The sequence below is a fragment of the Pholis gunnellus genome (genome assembly GCF_910591455.1).
Source record: "Pholis gunnellus genome assembly, chromosome: 4".
Lineage (NCBI taxonomy): Eukaryota > Metazoa > Chordata > Actinopteri > Perciformes > Pholidae > Pholis > Pholis gunnellus.
The window spans coordinates 20,848,363-20,870,937 of record NC_136530.1 but is presented as its reverse complement, the minus strand read 5'-3'; the positions used below and the strand labels follow the sequence as shown (position 1 = coordinate 20,870,937).

The 22,575-nt window shown below is 43.8% G+C and overlaps 1 protein-coding gene across 1 annotated transcript; it reads right to left on the bottom strand.

Annotated features, from left to right (window-relative positions):
- Window positions 1-21,881, bottom strand: LOC306694691 (1-phosphatidylinositol 4,5-bisphosphate phosphodiesterase gamma-1-like). The gene is made up of 32 exons (XM_079157631.1): window positions 21,147-21,881; window positions 15,200-15,349; window positions 14,328-14,421; window positions 12,636-12,683; window positions 11,657-11,741; window positions 11,493-11,573; window positions 10,786-10,820; window positions 10,328-10,400; window positions 10,156-10,251; window positions 9,953-10,071; window positions 9,464-9,549; window positions 9,137-9,257; window positions 8,857-9,025; window positions 8,626-8,745; window positions 8,433-8,540; window positions 8,158-8,342; window positions 7,375-7,575; window positions 7,145-7,264; window positions 6,864-7,047; window positions 5,728-5,805; window positions 5,187-5,290; window positions 5,012-5,108; window positions 4,848-4,914; window positions 4,592-4,758; window positions 4,374-4,470; window positions 4,059-4,283; window positions 3,432-3,577; window positions 3,212-3,326; window positions 2,968-3,129; window positions 2,217-2,305; window positions 1,933-2,117; window positions 1-1,552 (listed from the first exon to the last, which is right to left on the bottom strand). The coding sequence occupies exons 1-32, from the start codon at window positions 21,418-21,420 to the stop codon at window positions 1,492-1,494; spliced, it is 3,942 nt and encodes a 1,313-aa protein (XP_079013757.1). The 5' UTR covers window positions 21,421-21,881; the 3' UTR covers window positions 1-1,491.
- Between the last annotated feature and the right edge of the window lie 694 nt (window positions 21,882-22,575).

Genomic DNA, 22,575 nt, shown 5'->3' with positions numbered 1-22,575 from the left:
TTTATTAAATGGAAACAGCATTTGAATACAGAGTCATTATAGTAGACAGTTAGCATGGGCACGGAGAGATTTCACTCTGCGTCAGCATAACAAACACTGGCTATAGGCCAACAAGACCAGTTTGCATAGAAGTCCCCACTGCATCATGGGGGGAAAGGTCTGTGTCTATGGTGACATTTAAAGGGACAGTATCATTAATCTGAAGTCCATTATCATTCTCCTAGTATCATTTTTCATCTAGTATAACAACATCTCTACTGGTTTCATAAATAACAGAAGTTATATACAATCTTAATAGATATGAAGCCGTTTATTGCAGATCCAGGACCAGTTGAGTCCCATCTGTTGATTAGAGCCAGATGTTGGGAACTGATCTTGGTCGTGTGCTTCAGGTTTTCATTCATAGCCCTTGTTTGTCTCGAGTCTCTTTAGTGTCGGTAGTTTATTTAGAGCCCTTTGGTGAGGATTTATTCCCTACAGGTCATCCAGTTTGTGCTCTCTTGGTAGAACAGGAATGACTGACCCCAGGTGGAGAGGGGCTCCCGTCACATGGACCCCCATCAAAAAAAGATTTGGTTTTGGTTAAGAGTAGGACTAGTCCAAAAATCCCTTTTTAAACCTATTTCATGAGTAGTGGTTTGAGCCAAACGAGTGGATTTGTCCATAAAGGGTCACTATTCCAGTTGTAGTTTTCTTTTACTTAGTCACAAAGCGTAATATCAAAGGCACATACATGATCACTTTAATTCCATCCATTTGTTTCCTGAGTTTTTCTCCTCAAGACCAAAACACAGTAAGAGTGAACTTTATGAGCTTTAAACTTCAGTTCAGTTTTAAGAGACTGATTCAAATGACTGGATCAGGTATCTGAAACTATTTCAATAACTAACTATTCAGTACATTTATATCCTTGTAGTTATATTTTGCTTTATCAAAGTAAAGAAAGCAATATTTAAGTCGAGCCTGATGTCACCTTTCTCATAAAACAATGATCCCAGCCCCTGGGAGACGAGACTATCGAGACATCGTAGTTATACCAGCCAGGTCTCATCATCTGATCACAGGTCAACAAGACTGATTTTGTCTGACAGCATTAATCTGTTGTTGTAAAAATTGACAATGTACTGAAATGTACTTTATATTGTCGTGGCAGTAGTGTCTGAAACTTAAACGATTAATAATGCCCTGATTTGTATTTCCAAAAGCTCACGGTGGCATCTTCAAATAGCTTATTTCTGATCAACCGTCCCAAACCCAAGAAAGGTTGCAGGTTGAGATACTTCACCTCTCCTGTCTGTATTGTTTCCATGAAAACATCAGAAGAAAGCCATTTCACTCGTCCATGATTGTTTATATAGCTTAGTTTTGAGAGGTTTTATTCTTAGTCCATGAGATGCTTCTGTTTGTCATTGTTTATAGTCCAGTTATGAATGGGTTGAAGTCGCTCCACAGCTCTTGTTGCAGTGTAGCGCTCTCTGGTGGATCAGAGAGTTAGCTGCGCTTTGCTGCCACCTGCTGCCTCAGTTTCTCCCTTCTCTTCTTCTCCATCAGCCTGGAAAAGCAAAAAACATTGTGTGTGTAATACAAGCCTTCATTTGTGAACATGTCAGTCTGCAGATGAGACAATTCTTCGTTGTCTAGATTCATATGATACTGTATCTTTATACTAGCGTTAAAACTGAGCCTGCAAGATCGTCAACAGGTAAAAGAAAGTTGATTAAACACTAAATGAGTACATTTAATCCAATAATCACTTCTTTTCTTCATCATAAAGAGAAGCTTTGAATGTTGAAAAGGTCATTCAGCACAGCTCTGTAGTTAATATTCTGTTTGCAGCATTAATAATAAAGAACGTACTATAATATATTAGACTGTCTACACAAAAGACTTCCTACAGCCTTGTTCCTGGATCTTTCTCCTCCCATCAGTCACCTGTGGTTTCGAGCCTCCACCAGCTCACTCAGTTGGTCCTGAGCTGCTCTGAGCTCCTCCAGACTCTGCTGGTATCCCAGATCCCCGGAGCCAGACCTCTCCTGGAGGGACACCTGGTTGGACAGCTCGCTGGTTCGATCCCGCAGACGCTGGATGGTCATGTACATGTTCTCATCGTCTTCCTCCTGCAGCCATAGTGAGGAAGAGAGAGCAGCAAGACGAGGGTAAGTTATCAGTTATGGACTCTAAGTATAATGAACATGTCTCTCTCACAGCAGCGTTACCTTTGCGTTGACGATCTCTATATGGATCAGTAGTGAGGCCAACTCCAGCTCTTCACTGTAGCTGTTCTTCAGAGGGACGCTCCTGTAGCCTGACAACACAAATGACAGAACTAATTCAAGCTGAGTGAAATATTTGTCTGGATTAAATTAGGATTGGCAAAAACAATTTGCTAAATCCCACCTCTCGAATGCAGACTGCCCAATCACAGCATCCGACAACTATACTGTGCTCCATAGTCTTGTCATGCAATTTCTTCAGAGGTCTGAAGGAGATGTGGAGCTCTCATTACCACTGTTGCTAGGTAAGCTTCTGAAGTTATACTGAACGTACACATGCTGCGTTTTAATGATTCATATCTGTAGGCTTTATCTGCTGAATCAGTTACACATATTGTAGAGCATTTTCAAAAAACTACATAATAATCATTGAGTTAGTGACGGAGTGGGCAATCCAGTAGTTTTAAAATATGTAAATGACTAATACGTCAAAGTTTTGGAACAAGACGGATTTAGTGAGCGATATAGATGCTGTTTATGGCTCTACAGGGATCCTTTATTTTATTCATTTAGAAGTGCTATTTCATTATGTTTTTATGTAAAAACATCTCTGTGTATTGAGTGTCACTATTACCCTAAAACCATGACAAAATGAACAAAACCAGACTGGAGCCATGTTACTCGGGCCCTGTTCAAAAATGGCCGATGCTATGCTGTGGTTGGCCGGTCTGTGTTGGATGGGCGGGACATTCACCTGTTCGTAGCAGACGGACAGGATAGGTCGCCTGTGCCAGGAAGTTGGGATCACTGAACATGTCCTCTTCGTAGACGGTGAAGCGCAGAAAGGAGAAGGTGGGGTTGTGGATGTCAAACACAAACTGCTTCTGCACCCACACAGGATTCAGTCCGTTATCAGCTGGGAGGGTCAGGAGGAAGACGTTGAGCTCACATTACAGCATGAATGTAAATCTGTGACAATGAGACAACAGCTTTCTTACCGACGACGTCTGTCTTGCATTTGCAGCTGTCGTAATCTGCTCCACAGATCTCCACCTCCACGAAGGGACAGATGATGCTGCGGCCATTTTTAGGGAGATGACGGGCTCCCAGCACCTGATCCAGAGACAGTGGAAGAATGTGAACGGCAGGTATAAGACTGTCTAAACAAAATGATTCTCACTACTAGTTAAATACTTGTACTGCTATGATCAATCTGACCTGTAACTGCATGGTGATTGGCTCCACATGTAAGGTGTCCTTGTCGAAAGGGTCGAAGGCATCGTCCCTCATGACATCAGGCTGAGGAACGAAGCCACTGGCCCCTCCCAGCATGAACAAGGCCTGGTTCAGCTGCATGGGTTTATCTACACACATTTCATATTTATTCAATACACCTTTTCTGTCTGAAAGCAACATGTGACGGATGATTCTATCAGAAGACCGCAAGGCTGAACCTGATTACCCCCCCCCCCCAAAAAACCGCCTAACCTCACTAAGACCAACTGTGTTGGGGTACTATTTGTCAACTATTTGTCCCCGATTTTCTACCCTGTTAATAATCTATTCTTATACAATATAGTATATTGATCTGTTGTCCCTGATGGACACTTAATACCAGAGGCTAAATGTGATTATTAGGGTTGACTTGCTAATCAGGAGATACTTATTTTCAATATCAGAACACAGAAATGTTGTCATTTATGTGAATAAATGAGTGATACTTAACTAGCAATTTTTACTGCAACATTGCTAATTTCCAATTCTAATTCTATTCATAAATGTATATCTGAGATAAGATGATTCAGTGTATAAGTATACATACAATATATATACTTGTACACTGACCTGGGGTCTGGAAATTGAGTGCGACCAGCTGGGAGCCACAGAGCCACATGGGCAGCGGGTCGTAGTTTGACGAGTCCAGCCTCTGTCCTCTGGGATAAACTCTGGAGAGCTGACGGCGATTGTACTGCAGGAAGCGCTTCCCTCTGCTGCGTGTCGCAAACTTCTCTGCCTTTGTCTCTGGGAAGGAGGACATGTCCCGGTAACACGCCCTCTCTGTCCTGATCTCTAGAAGTAGCAGCAAATACAAAACAGATTAAACACAAAACTTTTTAAAAAGTGAGGCAAGAGAAGAAGAGAGAGCAGCTTGATCCTTACTGTCCTCGTTGAAGGGGACAGGTCTGCAGTAGACCACGAGCTCAGACAGCTCCACCGCTATCTTCTTCCTCCTCTCCATTTGCTTCTCCTCCTGCATCTGTCACCACGGAGACAAGCCAATATGAAAAACAATCCCTTTTAAATGATGTGTTCCTCTTGAGAGAGCAACATTTGGCAACAATTCCAGGATTGATTTTGCATCCTCCGGTCCTACTGACCCGTGCGTCAGCGTTCTGTGTGGCCTCTCTGATCTTGCCCACCCAGACGGTCACGTCCTCCAGACTGTCGGCTGCCACATCCAGGGTCTGAACCGGGAGAGAGGACAGCTGCTGGGAGTGGATGGTGAAGACGTAGGGACGTGCGTTCTTTCCATCCTTATGCACCACTGGACACATGCATGGAGGGAGACAGAGCTTTGAGAGAGGGTAGTTCTTGAGCATTAGAAGCTAACCTCTGTTTGTTTATGGGACTCACCGACATGACAGGTGGGCACATCAATGAAGCCCTTCAGGAATGTTCCAAGAGGACTATTCTCTGTTGACTGAGACATCAGAATAATATTTTTTAAAAAGACATGATTGGAAAAGCAAGCTGATCATTTGACATTCTTGCAGCTCCAGCTAAGAATCCCAACTCACCACTTCATCCAGCTCTCTAGTGGGAGAACTGGGAACCTCCTCCACGTAGTTTGCAGGAAACCACAGCTGTTTCTTTCCTCCGTAGTCACCTCGCCACCTAAGGACACGCCACACGGGTTCATGACGAGCTGCTCTTAATGTAAACGACGTCACATGTACAATGAGACTTACTCACCAGCTGCCCTCCTGCTTATCCACGTTGATGATGAGTGCCTGTTTAGGGAAACAGAGCTCATCTTCCCTCTGAGCTCGATAGTCGTACAGAGCTTTGACCGTACACTGAAACGCAGCATGGAGGGACACCATCAGTGTGTCTGCCACAGTGTATCAGATACAACCACTTGGGGGTGCACATAGAGGCTTTGAGTGTTTCTATTTCTCAAAACATCACTTTTCTCATTTCACTTCCTTTAACTTAACTGAAATCTAGAGATAGTGAAATTACTAATACGGTATCGAAGAGAGAAGTTACGTTATGCTGTTAGATGAAAATCTTCTATCAGTCCTCACATGAGTACATTGCAATACCAATATTTCTATGTTTTTACAGTACATAGTTGGTGCAGATATTCACTATACTTTGTGTACTTTTACTTCTAACGATTATTAAAAAAAAGTCTACCCATATTACCTTTCAGGATTATCAAATTTGCTAATAATTTACTAAATTATAATAGATATGGTAATTATTGAATAAGTAAAAAGAGCTCCCTTACCCGTGCTGTGGGCATCTTATTGGCCTCCACATAGAAATGAGGGCTGCGGACCTCGTATAGAGCCCCGTAGTCGAGCTCCTGAGAAAGAAACAAGTAATGGTTACTCTTGCAGTTTAATGCCGTTATTAAATTCATAACTTTGATTTAATTTCATGAACGATATAGTATAGCATGTCTACAGGAAGTGTCGTGAAAAAAGTCCTTACTAGAGTTTGTCACAAAAAAGTTATAAAGTATGTTGTAATAAAAAAATTGTAAAAGTCATTGTTTAGAACGCCATTAAATGTCATAATAAGCCATAAAAAAAAGTCTTTAAAACACATGCTATAGTAGATCGAAAAAAGCCATAAAAATCACCTGTTATTGTATGGCGAAAAAGTAATAAAGAGCAATAGTATAATATGTCCAAAAGAGTCGTAAAAATGCCATAGTATAGTTTGTGGGAAAAAGTCATAATATACAATGTCGAAAAATATAAGAGGTCAGTATGGTATGTAGAAAAAAGACATTAAAGAGTCATGACGTTTTCCGACATGCTATACCATGACTTTTATTCGACATGGAATATATAGTTTGTTCTTTAACATACTCTATGTACGTTTTTGTTTTTTTCACTTTTTTTGACATACTATACATCTTTATTTGATATGCTATGATAATTAATGATTTTTAAAAATATATATACTATACAATGATTTTATTTATTTCTTCTAACACACTTTACTATGATTTTTTTTTTGTTTTCAATATACTATACTATTACTGTTTTATTACTTTTGAATATAGTAGTATATATATATATATATCATAGTATACTATGAATAAAAATGTTTACAAAAAATAGTCTAGTATAGTATAGTATGTTGAAAAAAAATATATGAAAAAAGTCATACAATGTATAGTATGTTATAAAATTGCATTATCACAGTAAGTATAGTATGTGACTAAACAAATACATATTATTCTAAGTAATAAAAAATGTCCTTTTCATAAAGTCATAGTAAAGTATGTCGAAAAATATCACAAAAAAGTCATTGAATAGTACGTCATGAAATGACATACAGTAAATGGAAACCCTGGGTGACAGCGGTAATGTAAACCTGCTGTGTGCGATTCTCGGGCTGTGTCGGACTCACCGTGGTGCCCATGCGGTCCAGAGTGTCCTCGTTGATGGGGTACCGGAGCCTCATCTTGCGGTACAGAGGCTGTTTCTCGTAGTAGCTCACAAGGTCGACGAGACTCTCAAACTCTGCCGAGCTGCCTAACATGAAGAGACGGCCTTCCTGCTGAATGCGACAGTGTTTGATCTTCCCCTCCGCCCTGCGGAGAGACAGACGAAGGAGGACAAGTTGTCACAAAAACAAAGACACCATGTGAACAGATGAGTCCCCGTTGTCAGCGTGCGTTGGTTTCCTACCTGAAGGAGATGGCATAGGAGCTGTTTTCACTGCGTTTCCGCACCAAGAAAGCTCCGTCTCTGGGGACGCGCATCAGCATGTGTTCAGCCTGAACCCGGGACAGACTGGAGTGGAACCACCTGGAGAACACAACACTATCTATTCACTAACCGAGGAACGTTTTCTCCTCCACCTTCACTCACTTTAAAAAGAGAAAGTGTGACATCTCTGCAGACCTAAAATCACTCACTCTCTGCTCTCGTGTGCGTTAGGCTGAGGTACGGGGCTGCCCAGCCTCATCTCGAACTCGTTGCAGCGCAGAGGCGTGTCTCTGTAGTGGCAGATGAGGCGGTAGAGGCTGTCAAACACCAAGTTGTCCGTTAGGTAGAAGCGGGTGGAGCCGGACTCCTGCCGTGAATGGATCCTGCAGTGCTGGACACGACCGGAGCGCCTGGGGAAGGAGGAACATGTGGGGGGGGAGTTAGAGCGATGATCTCTAGTCTGTCACAAAACTCTGGAAAAAAAACTATCAATACTTGTAGAGTTTTCTCCAATTTCGGTGAGGCCACGAGACGAGATTCGGAAAACAACACGTACGCAGACAGCTCAGAACACTTTTGTCAGATATTTTTCTTCATAACAACACTTAGTTTCTGATTCTTTGTTCAAATAAAACAGCAATTGTAACAGATGACTTGTGGTGCATTTGATGGCTTTTTATATTGACATTTACAATATTGATTATAACGGTATTCATTTCCTAATAGAAATTTAGTGTCAATTTTCTTCAATGCAATAAATACAAATTGGTCAAATATGTATTTTACTGTTATTTCTATCTATTCACTTAGGATTGATTTTCCAACAACTACATTTGAACAAATACTGAGGCTTTTAAATCTTGTTTCCCTTTATGATTAGAGCTGTACTGCTGTGATCTCATTTTTCTAATCTCTTTCCTCCTCTGACATAAAGTCCAAAGAGAGGTAGCAGAGATTACTGTCAGTGACATGTCCCGTTGAGTATCACTGACCAGAACGAGAGGGTGTAGTCCCCGACGAACGTCTCACTCTCCCGGACCAGGAAGGTGCCGTCTTTGGCTCCGCCCTCGCAGTACTCCTGCAGGAGCTTCTCTGCCACCTGTCGACCGTCACGACCTCCGCCCAGCTTCCCGTGGAACCAGCGCTCTGCACAGTGCTGCTCGTTGTTGTTACACTCCTGACCAATTACAGGAAAGAGTAATTAAGTGCCGCCTTTACCCGATTAAATACCTTCTTTTTCCTTATTTGAATATAATCATCCCCCTACCTCTTTTCCTTCGTCGTCCTCCTCTTCATCAGCTGTCTGGTAGTGAGACGTCTCCTCTGAGTAGTAAATCTTATTACTGGTCAGGACGAAATAGTGTGGCGTCCACGTCTGTGAATCACACAAAAACACCACTCAGTAATGCCGCACAACAAGGACTGTATGCTTGATGCATAAGAACAAGGTGCACACGCACATGGTCGATGGGGTCTTCCAGGTAAAGGATGCCGTTCTTCAGCGAGTTGCTGATGTCGTTCTCGGAGTAGCTGGCTGAAGTCACCTCTTCATACAGCGTGCCTTCTACCAGTTTCTTGTGCTGTGACACAGTGATGAAACTTGTTGAACGTGGGAGCATTTTACTGCATGCATGCACCATGTGAACAGCTCGAGGTTGTTTTGCAACGTAGGTGTGTGGTGGTCTGCGTACCTTGATGAGGATCTTCCTGCGGAGCTGGTACGGCGAGGGGAGCTCCTCTGCGTTGCTATCGACCGGCTTGGTGAGCAGCAGATCGCCAAACACCTTCTTGAAGTGCGTGGCCATGTTCCTCTGTTGGACCACACTGCAGTGGTCCTCGATGGACAGGATCACAGGGTACCTGCACAAACACGACAGCGGGGCGGTGAACCCTTGCGTTTAATCTCCAGAAGACATCTGCAAGTTGTTCCATTGTCACCGATGGAGAAGTAGAAACCCTGTCCAAGCTTACTCTGATGTGACGAAGGCTTGTTCTTTGATGGTGTGCAGCACATCCAGGAACTTGATCTTGGAGGTTAACGTGTGGCCGTGGTAGATGATTGGCAGGTCGTCGGGTCCGTCCCAGCAGTCCACTGAGATCAGAAAACAGAACATCCAAACAGAGGCGTTTAGCTGTGTGTGCACCTGGACAAAACAGACCACAATACGACACTGCCTTTCCAAATGTGGCCAATATTTAAGGAAGTGTTGAAGAAGACATTTAAATGAGCAGCAAAATAGCGTAACCCTCACCACCATAATATTTTCTTGTTAGTTAGAACCAAATGCTGGTTCTTACGTTCAATGCAGCGGCAGCCCATCCTGAGGCAGCGGGCGTAGGCTTCTAGAGATGATTCACTGGAAAACTGGTCTCCTGTCAGGTAGCTGAGAGAAAGACAACATGGAGTCTGAAAGACCAGCGGGACTCGGAAACAATCAACAATGCCGTTAGAGGAAATTTGAGGATTTGCTGTCTGACTGAGATCGATTTTCATTTAAATTCCATTTACGTGCAAGATGCTGCAACAAATGACAGTTTCTACTATTGATTAAGAAATTAGGTCATTATTTCCTCTTTAATCAATTCATTTAAAAAATGTCTTTTTTCTACACATTTAAATAGAAACAAAAAATGTTTCCCTTAATTAATAATAGTGATCAGTCGATTCAGTCAGTTGGTGTTGAATTTTCAACTTATAAGTCAATTTTCTTCTTCTATAGTATGGGGCCTCCTGAGACGAAGATATCAACTTTTAGGAACATTTGAGACCCAGATGTCGAGACCTACGTGTTGTGTGAAGAGGAGATCCAGTACTGAGACAGCGGCCGTTTCATGTCATCAGCAACGACAGGTGAAAGCCGAGGGTCACACACAGAATTCTCTTTGGAGAACAGGAACGTCAGAAACTGGAAAAACAAAGTCACGTGATCAGACTTTGAGCCAGGAAGAAATCCCCACAGCGTGTATTCCAGTCGGCTCTCTAGTTTCACCTCATCAAGTTGCAGCATGGGCTCCGGCTGCGGTCCGCCCCTCATGTACCCCGTGAGGAACTCTCTGACACGACTCAGATCCGACGCCCAGGACTCCTGAGACGAGCCGGATAAACAAGTGAGCACAGAGCAGTTTTTTTTAAAGGGAGCACTTTCTGAATCTGCTCTGTACCTTCTGGTCCATCTGTAGAAACTTCTGGAAGTCGTAGAGGGAGATCTGACAGAGCTCCGGTCTGTCTACGTTCCTACAAACACAATGGTTTTCAAGATGTCACTCAGCGGGAGTGAAGGTTAAAGAAAGGTTCAACTAAAATGAGAGGAGACACATTCACATAGAAAAGTCTGTCTGGCAGCCAACCTTTTTACTCTACCTATGCCAATTCTACATTACACCAAGTTAATTTCCCATTACGTTAAACGGTTCACATCCAAAGAGAAAAAAAAACAGAACATTAAAAGGTACCATTAAAATGGCAAAAACACATGGAAATGTTTCACTTTTGTGAAAGCCAAAAGCTCCATGAAGACACTGATGAAGTGTGTCGACGGGTAGAAGGACAATAGTGGGGGACGTGAAGACAAGGGAGTGGACAACGAGGAAGAGGAGGTGGTGGAGGTGAAGGGACTCACCGCAGTGGGAAGGAGAGCTCCAGCTGCTCAATAATCTGGGAACAAAAGGGAGGAACCAGGTGACAGACAGGTGAGGGGGAGCCAGGTGAAGCACAAACAGTCAGTGAGCGTGGAGTGGTGTGAGTGCAGAAGTACTCAAATACAGTACTGAGGTTGTGATTCTGATGTACAAAAACTTTACTTTTCCATCGTGGGAGAATTCTATCTGATGGTGGATGTTACTGGCTGTGTGTTTCACATTCAGACTGTAAAATGAACATGAAACGAGATCCTAAAATATTGCTGTCGTCATCCTGTATCTCCAAAATAAAGAGCAGCAAGTTGTTGCAGCTTAATGCCACAACGTAAGAGTTTGAGAGAATGTTTAGAAGAGCATGCACTCTTACAGCTGAGTGGAAAAACTATGGGTCTCCAATTTTGTGATAGTTTATCATCATTACTTATTAAAAAGGACCATCTTGGTGGTTTGGCATGTTTTATCATTTTTGCAACAAATCACGTGTACTTTAAAGTCACAGCTAACCATTTTGAAACTAGCATAAACGTAAAGTGTACATGAATCGTAATTATGGAAATAAACCTTGTAATAACACGAGTATATGGTCCTACTCGCCCATTGTGATACAACTACTTTTAGTAAAGGATTTGAGTACTTCCTCCACGACTGTGGAAGTGCGTACGTGTCCAAACACTAAACCGAGACTCACGGTCTTCTGTGCGTCAAACATCAGCGTTCTGTAGAGCTGTGAGAAGTTGGGGTAGGACAAGTCGCTCCTGGCCTCCACCTCCTTTGTGAACAGGGAGGATGAGAGTTAGTGTGACACACAAGTCAGAGACATTCAAATGAATCAGACTGACATTGTGCTCTGACCTGCAGCTTGTCTTTGAGAAAGCGCATGTTGGGGACTCTGTAGTTGACCTGAGGCAGCAGAGCTTTCACTTCCTTCACTGTGATGCTGAAAAGAGAGGGACGGTACGTTAGAAACATTAAAGAACCAGGAGATGGCGCTGTAAGGTTTAAGGCGCTACGGTCAAGGATTCTACGTCCATGTTGGCTCAAGAGATTAGCCGTTTCCACGATGAAGAGTGAACCTTGAAGCTTGACTTTTAAGCCAACAGAGAGTCCTTGACATCTGCAGATGTAAATCTATGCAACAGCTAATTAAAGGACCTAGTTTTAATCAATTAAAGAGCATATTTGCACATATGTTGTTGCAGTTTCTTCTGTGGAGTTGCTGATGTCTTTACCTCAACAATCCTATTTCTCTTGGACAAACAGCACATGGATAATCACTTTTACTGATGAACAAAACACATGCGACCATCAGTCATAGAATGAGGAAGAAAGCAAGAGGCAGGTAGAAGAAGAATCCAGGTCAGTGCGCTGAGAGGCTCTTTTGGGGTCAACGACCGCAACCACTGCCAGGTCTGATTCCTCTCTCCGCCCGCTTCCCTCTGTCTAGCTACTGTTACTATTTTCACAGGAGACAGGAAGTTGCCCTCTCCCAGCCCATCGCATCACTTCCTGCTCCTTATCAGGCAGTGGCAGGCTGTTTGTCCTGGAGCGGCTTCCACCCAAACAGAAGCCGGGATTTATTAATGCGAGCGGGAGAGAAACAGACAGAGAAAGAGTGTGTGTGTGTGAGAGATGCGGAGCTTCTGGGTGTGGATGTGCGTCGAGGTTAAGGTCATTGCAGACCCCTGACAGATGTGCGACACGCTCGTTGACGACATCTGGATCTGGTTTCACCTCCACGCGCCACCTGCTGTGACAGACTGGCCGATAAGCATCCACCACAGACTATGGGAGCTCTGATTGGGTGTTGACGTGTTTGTGGCGAGTCACCCACCTGCCCTCATGGTTCCTGTCCATGGCCTCGAACTGTTTCCTCAGCCACCTATGGAGGGAGGGATGGAGAGAGAAAACACAACACTGAAAGAGCGACTATTACAAGAATCCTGCTGGAAGTAAATATAGAAGTCACACTCGTTCGTTAAAAAAGGTCATGCTAACAGATCCGAGGCAAAGAGTCAGCCTTCTCACTAGCTATAGAAGACATGGAAATTAAGAAGCAGCAGTGTTCTTGTACTGCTGTGTAAAGCTATTTAGTCCCAGTATAGCTAGCATGATTACACTGTTTGAACACTTAGCTTACATACATGTTTGTATATTTTCAAATAGTTTGTTTTTACATTTAATGTTGTAGGATTTGGCGATGTCGAGCTGTGAAGATTGCATCCTGTATACATGAAGTTGACGTAGTCACCCGTTGGTTTGTGGACTACAGTTATGAAGGCTCGAGTTTGGCATCTTGGTTTTTTGCAACCAGAAGTGACGAGAGGGTGGAGCCAAGTACAACAGAACGATGTAGAAGACATTTTTAGGGGACCAAAATGTTACAATTAACTTTCAAAAATACTTGAATTGGCCAGTAGAAAAAATGCAAGTTTAAGGCACTTCCGCGTCGCCTTCACTTTTCAGACCCGGAGGTTACTGCAGGATCTAGAACCAGTGTTAGGTTTGTCCGTTCTGGGCTACTGTAGAACAACAACATAGCGGAATCCGTGAAGATAACCCGCCCCGTATGAGGAGATGACCTCCTTATTTTAAGGCAACTGAAATGCAATCCTTATTTTCAGGTGATTATACACTAAAGAAAACATACTTAGTTATATCCTATTCCAGTTCTGCCAATAGATCCTTGTAATTGCTACACACTGGCCCTTTAAAAGAGTGAAGTCTTTGAGGATGAGGACTATGAGGACATGGAAAAACAATAAGGACACTACATATATACTACATATTTCCGTACACAAAAGGTGAGGAGAATTCAAATTTCAGTTTGACTTAGAGCAACAAGTTGACGTTATATAGAGTCTGTATTTGTCAAACCCAGTGAAAGCTGTTGAATCTACAGTTTAAGTCTTATAAACAGACGAAATTAGCCATTTCATTTCCTCTGACCATTTCCAAACATATACCGCTCACATTATGTTGACAGACACCTTCTGTTCTCCTGCTCGCACCACAGAAGCCATAACTGCCCCCGCACATTCATCTAGAGTAAATATTTTCATCCCAAAACAAATATTTGTCCTCTCCTCCGACCGGCACCTCCCTTTCCCGTCCAGGTCGCTACTTCTTTTGATGCGACCAGCTATCACTTAATCACACACACAGGGAGGGGTAGGACCTTGTTAGGTGCTTTATAAACACACAGATTAATAGTTGAGTGATACAGGTTTATGACTTGGTGATTCATTTCACTCAAAGACATTCAGTTTCCAATCATAGAAGACGACAATAACCAGCAAATATTCATGTTTGAGTAGCTGCAACTAGTCATTTGTTTCTGCTAAAAGAACCAATTCATTTTCTGTTGATCAACTAATGAAATAAGTTGACTAATTGTTTCAGTACTGGGAGCCCTCTACAAAATTTCAAGCCTACCTGAGGTCAGTTTTTCTATCAACAGACGACATATTCGATGGAGTATTCCTTTAAGTCACGACTACAAACAGCTGAACACATGGACACACACCTGTCTGTCTGCTGGGGTGCGGGAGCTCTCTGAGTGTCGATCATCAGCCAGTTGAGACCAGTGATCCACATGTTGACCTCCTCTTCACTGAAGGCTGTAAAGACAAAAAGCAAATGTCAAAAATATCTGGCTTTGGTGACTTCCCTAAAAGTTTAGGGAACAAGCAGCTAAATATTTATTTAAAAGCTTATTTAAATGTTAATTCAAATATATTGGAACTATGTTTTTTGTCAACGGGTTATAAAGATTATCTGAACCACTTTATTTGGATGTTAAACCAAAAGAACGTGCACCTGAATAATGGTAATAATCTCTCATTCCACACACACACACACAGACACACACACACACAGTTTAGTTTTTAATTCAAGCAACACGTAGACTGCAGTAACTCTCATCATGACAAAAACAAAAATAAATGACATGGAACTTTGTGGTACACTGGTTTGCAGTACACATGACCATACCACTGCCAACATTCTCACTGACCAAAGTTCTCCAGGTATATATTTGTATACAAGTAACTGCATGTATTGTTTCACCTTATTTCATTCTAATTTAAATATCTATGAATATGTTCTATGTGTGTAGGGGCTCTAATTAAAATGTCATTGTGCAATCCGGAGTTGTAAAATGACAAATAAATGTATCCTTGTAACTTGAAACATGCTGTAATCACATACAAACTATTTCTTTAGAGTAAATAATGAATGTTCTGAGAGTGATAGTTGACAAAAGGTTGACAAGATACTGGTCAAATGACAAAGGGGTGTAGCGTGTGACCTCTTAAAAAACGGGTAGTCGCAGTAGAGCAGCAAAGGTACATGGGGAATCACTTGTGCACACACATACAGTTCTTTAAGCCCACTGACCGGCCACGCTGAGCGTCCTGAGGCGAAACTCCAGGCCGTAGAGCACGATGAAGCAGTGGGCGGTGTCAAGCTTACGGGCCTCCTCCGGGTAGCGCTCAAAGTCACGGGAGCCCTTCCCCAACCGCAGCTCCCGGATCTCTCGTATGTCCACTGGAGGAGGGAGGAAGGAAGGAAGGAAGGATAGTGTTGCATGAACACAAATATGCACACAACCATGAATCACAGTTTGGTACGTTGTTCGTTTCCCTGCCAAACACACAGAAATCTGCTGTTGTGTGTGTGTGTGTGTGTTTGCACAGCTATCATTGTGAGGACCATCGAGAGTTATTAACCTTTGGAGTGAGGACCAAAATGCAAAGTGAGGACATTTAGGCCGAGTGTGTGTGTGTGTGTGTGTGTGTGTGTGTGTGTGTGTGTGTGTGTGTGTGTGTGTGTGTGTGTGTGTGTGTGTGTGTGTGTGTGTGTGTGTGTGTGTGTGTGTGTGTGTGTGTGTGTGTGTGTCCACAGAGCCAAAAAACAGACACACAAACATTTCAGCTGTCGGTGACAGGATGCTCCCTAAGCCTGAAGAGGTTTTCAGCTGCAGCCAAACAAACAGCCACTTTTCGTAGCTTAGCCTTTCACGTGAATTAGGAAAAAGAATCCCTAAACTCAGAAATCCCTTAAGACCCCGACAGAGTCGCTCACTTTCAGTGGTTTTACCCCTAAAGGACCAAAGCAAAGCCCGAAAAATGTTGCTGAAGCTCCTCAGTCAGCTCTTACATTAATGATTAAGGTTGTTAATAACCAAGTTGTTATATTTTTACTAAATAAAACATGATTATTGAGGCTGCTTTTCCCAGGCCCCAAAGTGTGCTACCATTACATTCATGTCAACGAGGTAGTCATCTGTTTTTATGAGAAATAAATACAAAGTCCTCTTTAAAATATCTAAACAAAATGTCCCACAGTTTAAAAAAGGTACGTCCAGGATCCTCAAAGACTCTTCTGTCCATCTGGATGCTAAATGAGTAACTTTTGAACACGTAGTAATCATCACCAGTTCAAGTCGTCACTGACAGCTGTAGAGCCGCTCAACAGTCACCAAAATAAAACAGCAGACCGTAAAAATGCACTATATAGTAAACTGGCAAACAGCCTAAGTATAGGTCAAAGATAGCCAGTTATTTATTGTACAGTATTATATTAAGATATCTAGACCACTATTATGGAGTATTTGTACAGATTATGGGATAATTAAGGCACGTTTTAAGCAAGGGAAATTGTTGAATTGATAAGGTTTGGCATTCGTTTAACGGAGGTGTCTCCAGCTCTAGTTTTGCCTCATCATTTTGGCAACACCACATTTTCTTCTCACTGTAAAAATTCAGCATTTAAAGGGTTAAAAGCTGCACTTGTGGCAGGTTCTATCTAATCATTTCTACATTTAACGAGTAATGCATACATAACTGAAAGGTTACAGAGCTTCAGCTGCACCAGAAGGGTTAACAGAGTGGACGAGTCGGGCGACTCCGGACTCTACTTTGACACTTGCAGTGGTGGACACACCCACAAAGAAAAGCCCGGCTTATTGACATAGCAGATGTCTTGTGCAAACACACACAAACATACACTCATAGATGCTCTGGCATTCACACACCAAACACAGGCCTACTAGAGCACATACACACAGCTGAACTGAATGCGACTCTGTGAAGCCTCAGCGCTATTTTCTTCCAGCCAAAACAAAGCAGGAATATTAAAGAGGACAGAGACGTCTCATATACAAGTGTTCTGCCCAACAGGTGGATGACGGGGGACAGAACGATCAACGCCTGTTGCTGCTCTTTAACGGGCCAAAGCGAGCCCTCAGCAGGTTGTGTATGATCCTGAATCAAAGAGCTGAGAGGAGAAATCTGGATCCTATCTGCGAGTGCAGATGACAGGGAGTATGTTTGGCATCAGATTAAGAAAGAAGTCCATTATCTTCGGATGGAAATGTGTCCATGGGTTAGTGTGTGTGTGGGGGGGAGACACGTAACTAATCTGACAGAGTTCTTACCCACAGATGACCTGCACTGTTTTAAGCTTTTGAAGCCAACTATGATGCACTAATTCGTTGTTTAATAATGGCTGATGAGAACTAACCCACTGTTTTAGGAAATAGCTGAGCCAGCCTTTATTAAAGATGTACCTCTTCATTAGTAACCAATGGGCTTGGGGCTGAGACTCACTGACAGGAAGTCGGTTTTTCAAAGGATTTGTTAACAAAGAGAGAAATATTAAATAACACCAGCCTTATTCTTTGATTGGAAAAAAAAGAAAAAAACCTTCAACAGACCGTTTGGCCACTAAACTTCTGGGGGAGAAAGCTGCAGAGCATCTGGACCAAAACCCATCCAACTTATTAACATTCACAACCACACATGTCATATGATGGAATATTCCAAACAGTCATCTACTAAAATCAACATAAAACGCTTACTCCGAATCTTGTTTACTTACATTTCCTGTTAAAAAGAATTCTCACCAGTTTATCTCGCTGGATGAGAGCGGATGACTCCCTCCTAAAGGGAACTCAAGCTGCTGTTTTCAAGGGCAAGAAAAAACCTTGAAGCTTGTCCATTTTGGTAGTTTTACACTGTACTTCTTTCATGGCTGCTTTATGCTAAACGCAGACATTTGATCAGTTTAATTAAAAAGAAAAACGGATTTTTGGATAACATGTTTAAAGAAAACGTTTCAGTTACTGAAACTCAGGTACCTAAAGACGTTGGTAAGTTATGTTAGCACAAAGTTCCTCACAGTCAATGTCGACTCAATTTCCTCCCAAACTGATACCCCAAAGCCTGTGTTTGTTTTTACTCTGGCCTTTCCCTTTATTACTTCCTGCTATGCCATCTGGAGGTTGGACATACTCCCTGCCTGTCTCACACACACACACACGCACACACACACACACACGCACACACACACACAAGGCATGATTCCTCCCACTGTGGCCTTTAACCCTGGTCCAGGTTGTGATAAAGACACACAGTCTGATGTAAACGTAACAGGAGGGAGGTTGGTGGGCAAACTGGAGACACATCAGAGGAAAAGATACCGTCAGCAGTCTCACACAAAGAAAAACGTTCATCGCCAGAGAAGCTCGTAAACTAACCGTCTTGTCAGTGCTCACTGCTCGGACTGAATGAAAGTTCCCTGAACGCACCACACGTTGTGCGGACTGCTGACCTGAAACCACCAGCCGTGGATAATTGCAGTGCATTTCCAGTGAAACAAACTGTTCTCGGTACAGCTGGTGACATCACTCCGGACCAGATGGCAGAAGTCTACATGGGGAGATTAGAAATCGCAGGGAAGCAAAACTATGGGAGACCAGGATGAAAAAAAGCACGAGGGCGGGTTATAAGATGGACAAAGGAACGGGTAGCCATTTTTAAGTTAGTCTTAGCAAACACACTGATGCAGTCCTAATCAACCTGTAAATGACTCCCTATTTGGTGCAAACCACCGAAGCAGCGCCTCATCTGTGGTCCATGTCTTCGCTTGCTGCAGAAGATGCTGAAACCTTTTGTTTGTCCTGCAGCCAGCCAGTCCTTCAGTCTGAGGCGGGAAGTGAGACACTCCCTGATAACCCCACACTTCCTGCGCCTCAGGATTTAATACCTCCACTGTTTGCCAAGGCGCTCATCTCAAACAGACAAACAGCAAAGCTGAGGGAGGAACTTCATTTGAAAGCAAAACAGTAGAAGAAAAAAGAAAAAAGAAACCAGGCAACAAAAACAAAAGGAAGGAAAATCAGGAGAGGAGAGGGAGGTGAGAGGAGACGGAGTGAAGGGGTCACTTAGATAAATATGAGTTAGAACAAAAGAATCAAATGAATGACCTTGGACTTCAGAATGAAAGTGAAACTTCCCAGAAACTGGGAAAGGACTGCTGGAGGAGGGAAATGGAGGAGGGGTAGGAGGGAAGAAAAAGTGGGTATGTGGGGGATAAAGTGAAGGAGATACCCGCTGAGTTCCTGGAATGTACCGCTGGGTTTGTCCAGAGGGAGGTCGTCCGTAAAGGGCCGTCTGTGTTTGTGAGAGAGCACGGTTTTCATCTGCGTCGGGTGGAGCGTTGAGGTGTTGAAGCTCAAACTCGTAGTGGTTGTCCCTTGGATTAGCGAAGGCTTTATGATTATGGTTAAATAATTGACTCCCCAAACAGAAACAACACCTACATCTGTTCAGCTGCCACGAGCCTCTGAGCCTTCGTTTAAACATTCTGATTGCTTGACTGATATTAATGCAGATATTTTTTGTTTGACTTTTACTGATTACTAGCATCCGATTAAATACATTAATTGAATTACGCAAAATTATTGGCTTGCCGTTAGATACAGGCTACGTCAGTATAACAGCGTATAGTCAGTGTAAAAACGGCGACACCTCCTGTGTTTCGGGCGGGATCATCTGTTTCTAGCGCCATCTGGAAACTTCTTTGTCTTTCAACTCTTTGCAACTTGCAGCGTTTTCTCTAATTGTTTGCTTTTCCAGTGTTTCATCATGATGCACACGTGTTGTCCAATTGGTGGTGATGTTTTCTTGAGTTATGGCAAAAAGAAACCCCTTCAGCGGGACGATGGAAGCGCAAAGCTGACAGCAGTAAACCTATTCCTATCTCATAGGGGAGGAGTCGTTTTCTTCTTTTTTACAGGGTGCTACCATAAAGTCTGAGTTAGAATAACACATGGCAGACAGAAGGAAACTCTATCGTGCCAGTTGTGAATGCCGTAAGTTTTCTCGGTGCTAACAGACACTGTAACAAATCCTCCCCTAGGCCACAGAATCCAGGGCGCAGACAAAAGCCTCCACACGCCACACAGGCAGAACGGTGCTCCAACAGCAGCCTGCCACTTTAAGTGAACCACTGACACTCCACTTCACTCCAGCAGGCAGTTACGGCCACCTCGGCCCACCACCACCGGTCAGTCAGTCAGTCGGTGTGTCAGGCACTGGGCTGAGCCAGGACTTAGGGTCCATGCATGCTATTCTGTTACCGGCCGGCTGACATGGATGAAGCAGAGGTCACAGGGCCATGAAAGCCCATGACATCACTTCAGTTACAAGTTGGGGTCAGGATGGGGGGGGGGGGGGCTACGACCGCAACAGGTCACATGCAGTGATACTCACTCTTGCATCTTTACAGCAGGCGCACACAGAACCTGAACCTAAAAGAGTTTTGAGGTTCGATATTCAGCCCATGTTTTAAAGGGTCAGTTCAGAAATAATAATACATTATACAATAATAATACATAATACATTTTCTCACTGACCCCTTACAGTGTCTAGCAATGCAGACAACTCTATTTCATGTGTTGATATTTGTTGTTGTTGTTTGTTGATAAACCTCTGAAATGTCTGGGGCCACACTACTACAATGGGGACCAATGGAATGATTGATGGTCGTGCAATATTGACCTCAACTGTAACTTTCTTCATGGAACTTTATTTCTAATGAAAAAATGAGAACACGTGTCTCTCTGTAATTAAGCTAAGTTAAGTTAAACTGACACCTTAATACAGTGGTTCGCGACACCAGATGCTTCCGTTATATGAAAGAATAAGTTCTCTCTAATATTTGCTTTTTTTCTATGTAAAACCCAGAAATTCTTTTAACTCTTCAGTGCTCTAAAAACCTGACCAATGAAAACAATGTGTGAAAGAACATGTCTGTTGGGTTCCACCAACCTGTGGTAACCAGCAGACAGCCCTATATTTTAAAGGGTCACCGCCACTTTAAAAAGCTGCACACGCAGAGGAAGAAACTGTCCCTGTTGTTCTGTTTCTGCATTGCATAAAGATATGAAGAAGAAAGAAGTGCATATGATGCATGAGACTGAGACACGAAGGATGTCATGTACTGTAGTTAACACCTCTTTGGTGCATGAATTCATTAATTTAATCCTATCAATACTCACCCTCTCCTTCTATTTTGTCAGGGTTTCGGCTCCACACGATCTGCCGCATGTCTTGCTTTATCTGGAAGGTTCTCCTCTCGGGCCTCTGGGACTTCTTCTGGTAGAAGACGGTCATCACCGTCCCCATCTCGAGGCTGTGGAGGATGCGGGGACCGGCTTCGGTCCAGTCCTGCATCCTGGAGGACGTGACCGGACCGGCAGACCCTGCGGCCCCACCGGCGGCGGCCTCCTCGGCACAGCCGTTGTGGCAGCCGCTGAACCTGGCTGCACACATCTTCACTGCATAGCGACACGCACACCTCGCAGGATTACTGATCTGTGGCGGTTTATAGGTGAGGATGCTTTAATCACTGAATGCACCAGTTATCTAACATGTCCAAACCACTGATGCCAGGAGGGAATCTTGTTATGAATCCAAATCACAGCAGGCAGAAGTTATAAGTACGTGTGTGATTAAACTATTGACATTAAAACAAAAGCTAACAAATATCACTCAAGAGCGGAAACAGTGAAATTGTCCTCTGGTTCTCTGGAGGGGGAGTGTATCCCAGTGTTATCCTTTCCAGATGCTTCTGGCAGCACACCAGTGAAATCCTCTCGGAGCGAGATCTCATCACCGCTGGACTCGGGTTTCCATACTTTAAGTGTCCTCCTCCCGCTCCTTCAATCCACGACCGAAAAAAGGCACCCACGGTCCGGCTTCGAATCCACGCGGCGTCGCTCGCCTCACTTTGCCGCTTGCAACTTGAGACGTGTCTGTTCCTGCTCCTGGCTATTTGGAGAGTGAAGTTAGTGCGAGCGACAACGATGCAGAGTTATGCAAGGGCGAGTCGGACAAAATACCCGGTGGTGAGCGCAGCTGGGCGGCTGGAGAAAGAGGACGGGCAACGGACGGCGCTCTGCGGCGGCTTCACAGAGACAGAGAGGCGCGCGGATGGGAGACCACGGAGCGGCCGCGCTCCCATCCGCCGAACCATTCTCCCCCCCCCCCCCTCACACACTCCTCCTTCCTGGGCACGTTAAACCGCCGACAGGATGCATTACCATACACAGGAGTAACCGTACGGAGGCGTGCGGGGTTGTGGTGGCAGGCAGCAGGCTATGAAGTTAATTGCCCCGGTTTCTCCTCGCTGCTCCAGGACCTCTCTGTCTGCGCGTCCGCTCTGCTCCAACGCCAGAGGTCTTGAGAGGAAATTAGGGCAAGCCGACCGGAAAAGCTTGATCAGATTTGTTTCCCTCTTGTGCTGTAGTATATGAGGGAGGATAAAGGGAGGGGAGGGAGAGTCTTAGCGGAGAACCAACGGCGGAGAGGAGAAAGGGAGCAGAGCGACCTCCGCGGGTCTCCAGGAGACCTGCAGCTACAGGGGAAAGGAAACACACGTTTAACGCGGATGAACCCATAGAGGGAACAGGACGGGTGATGAGTCCG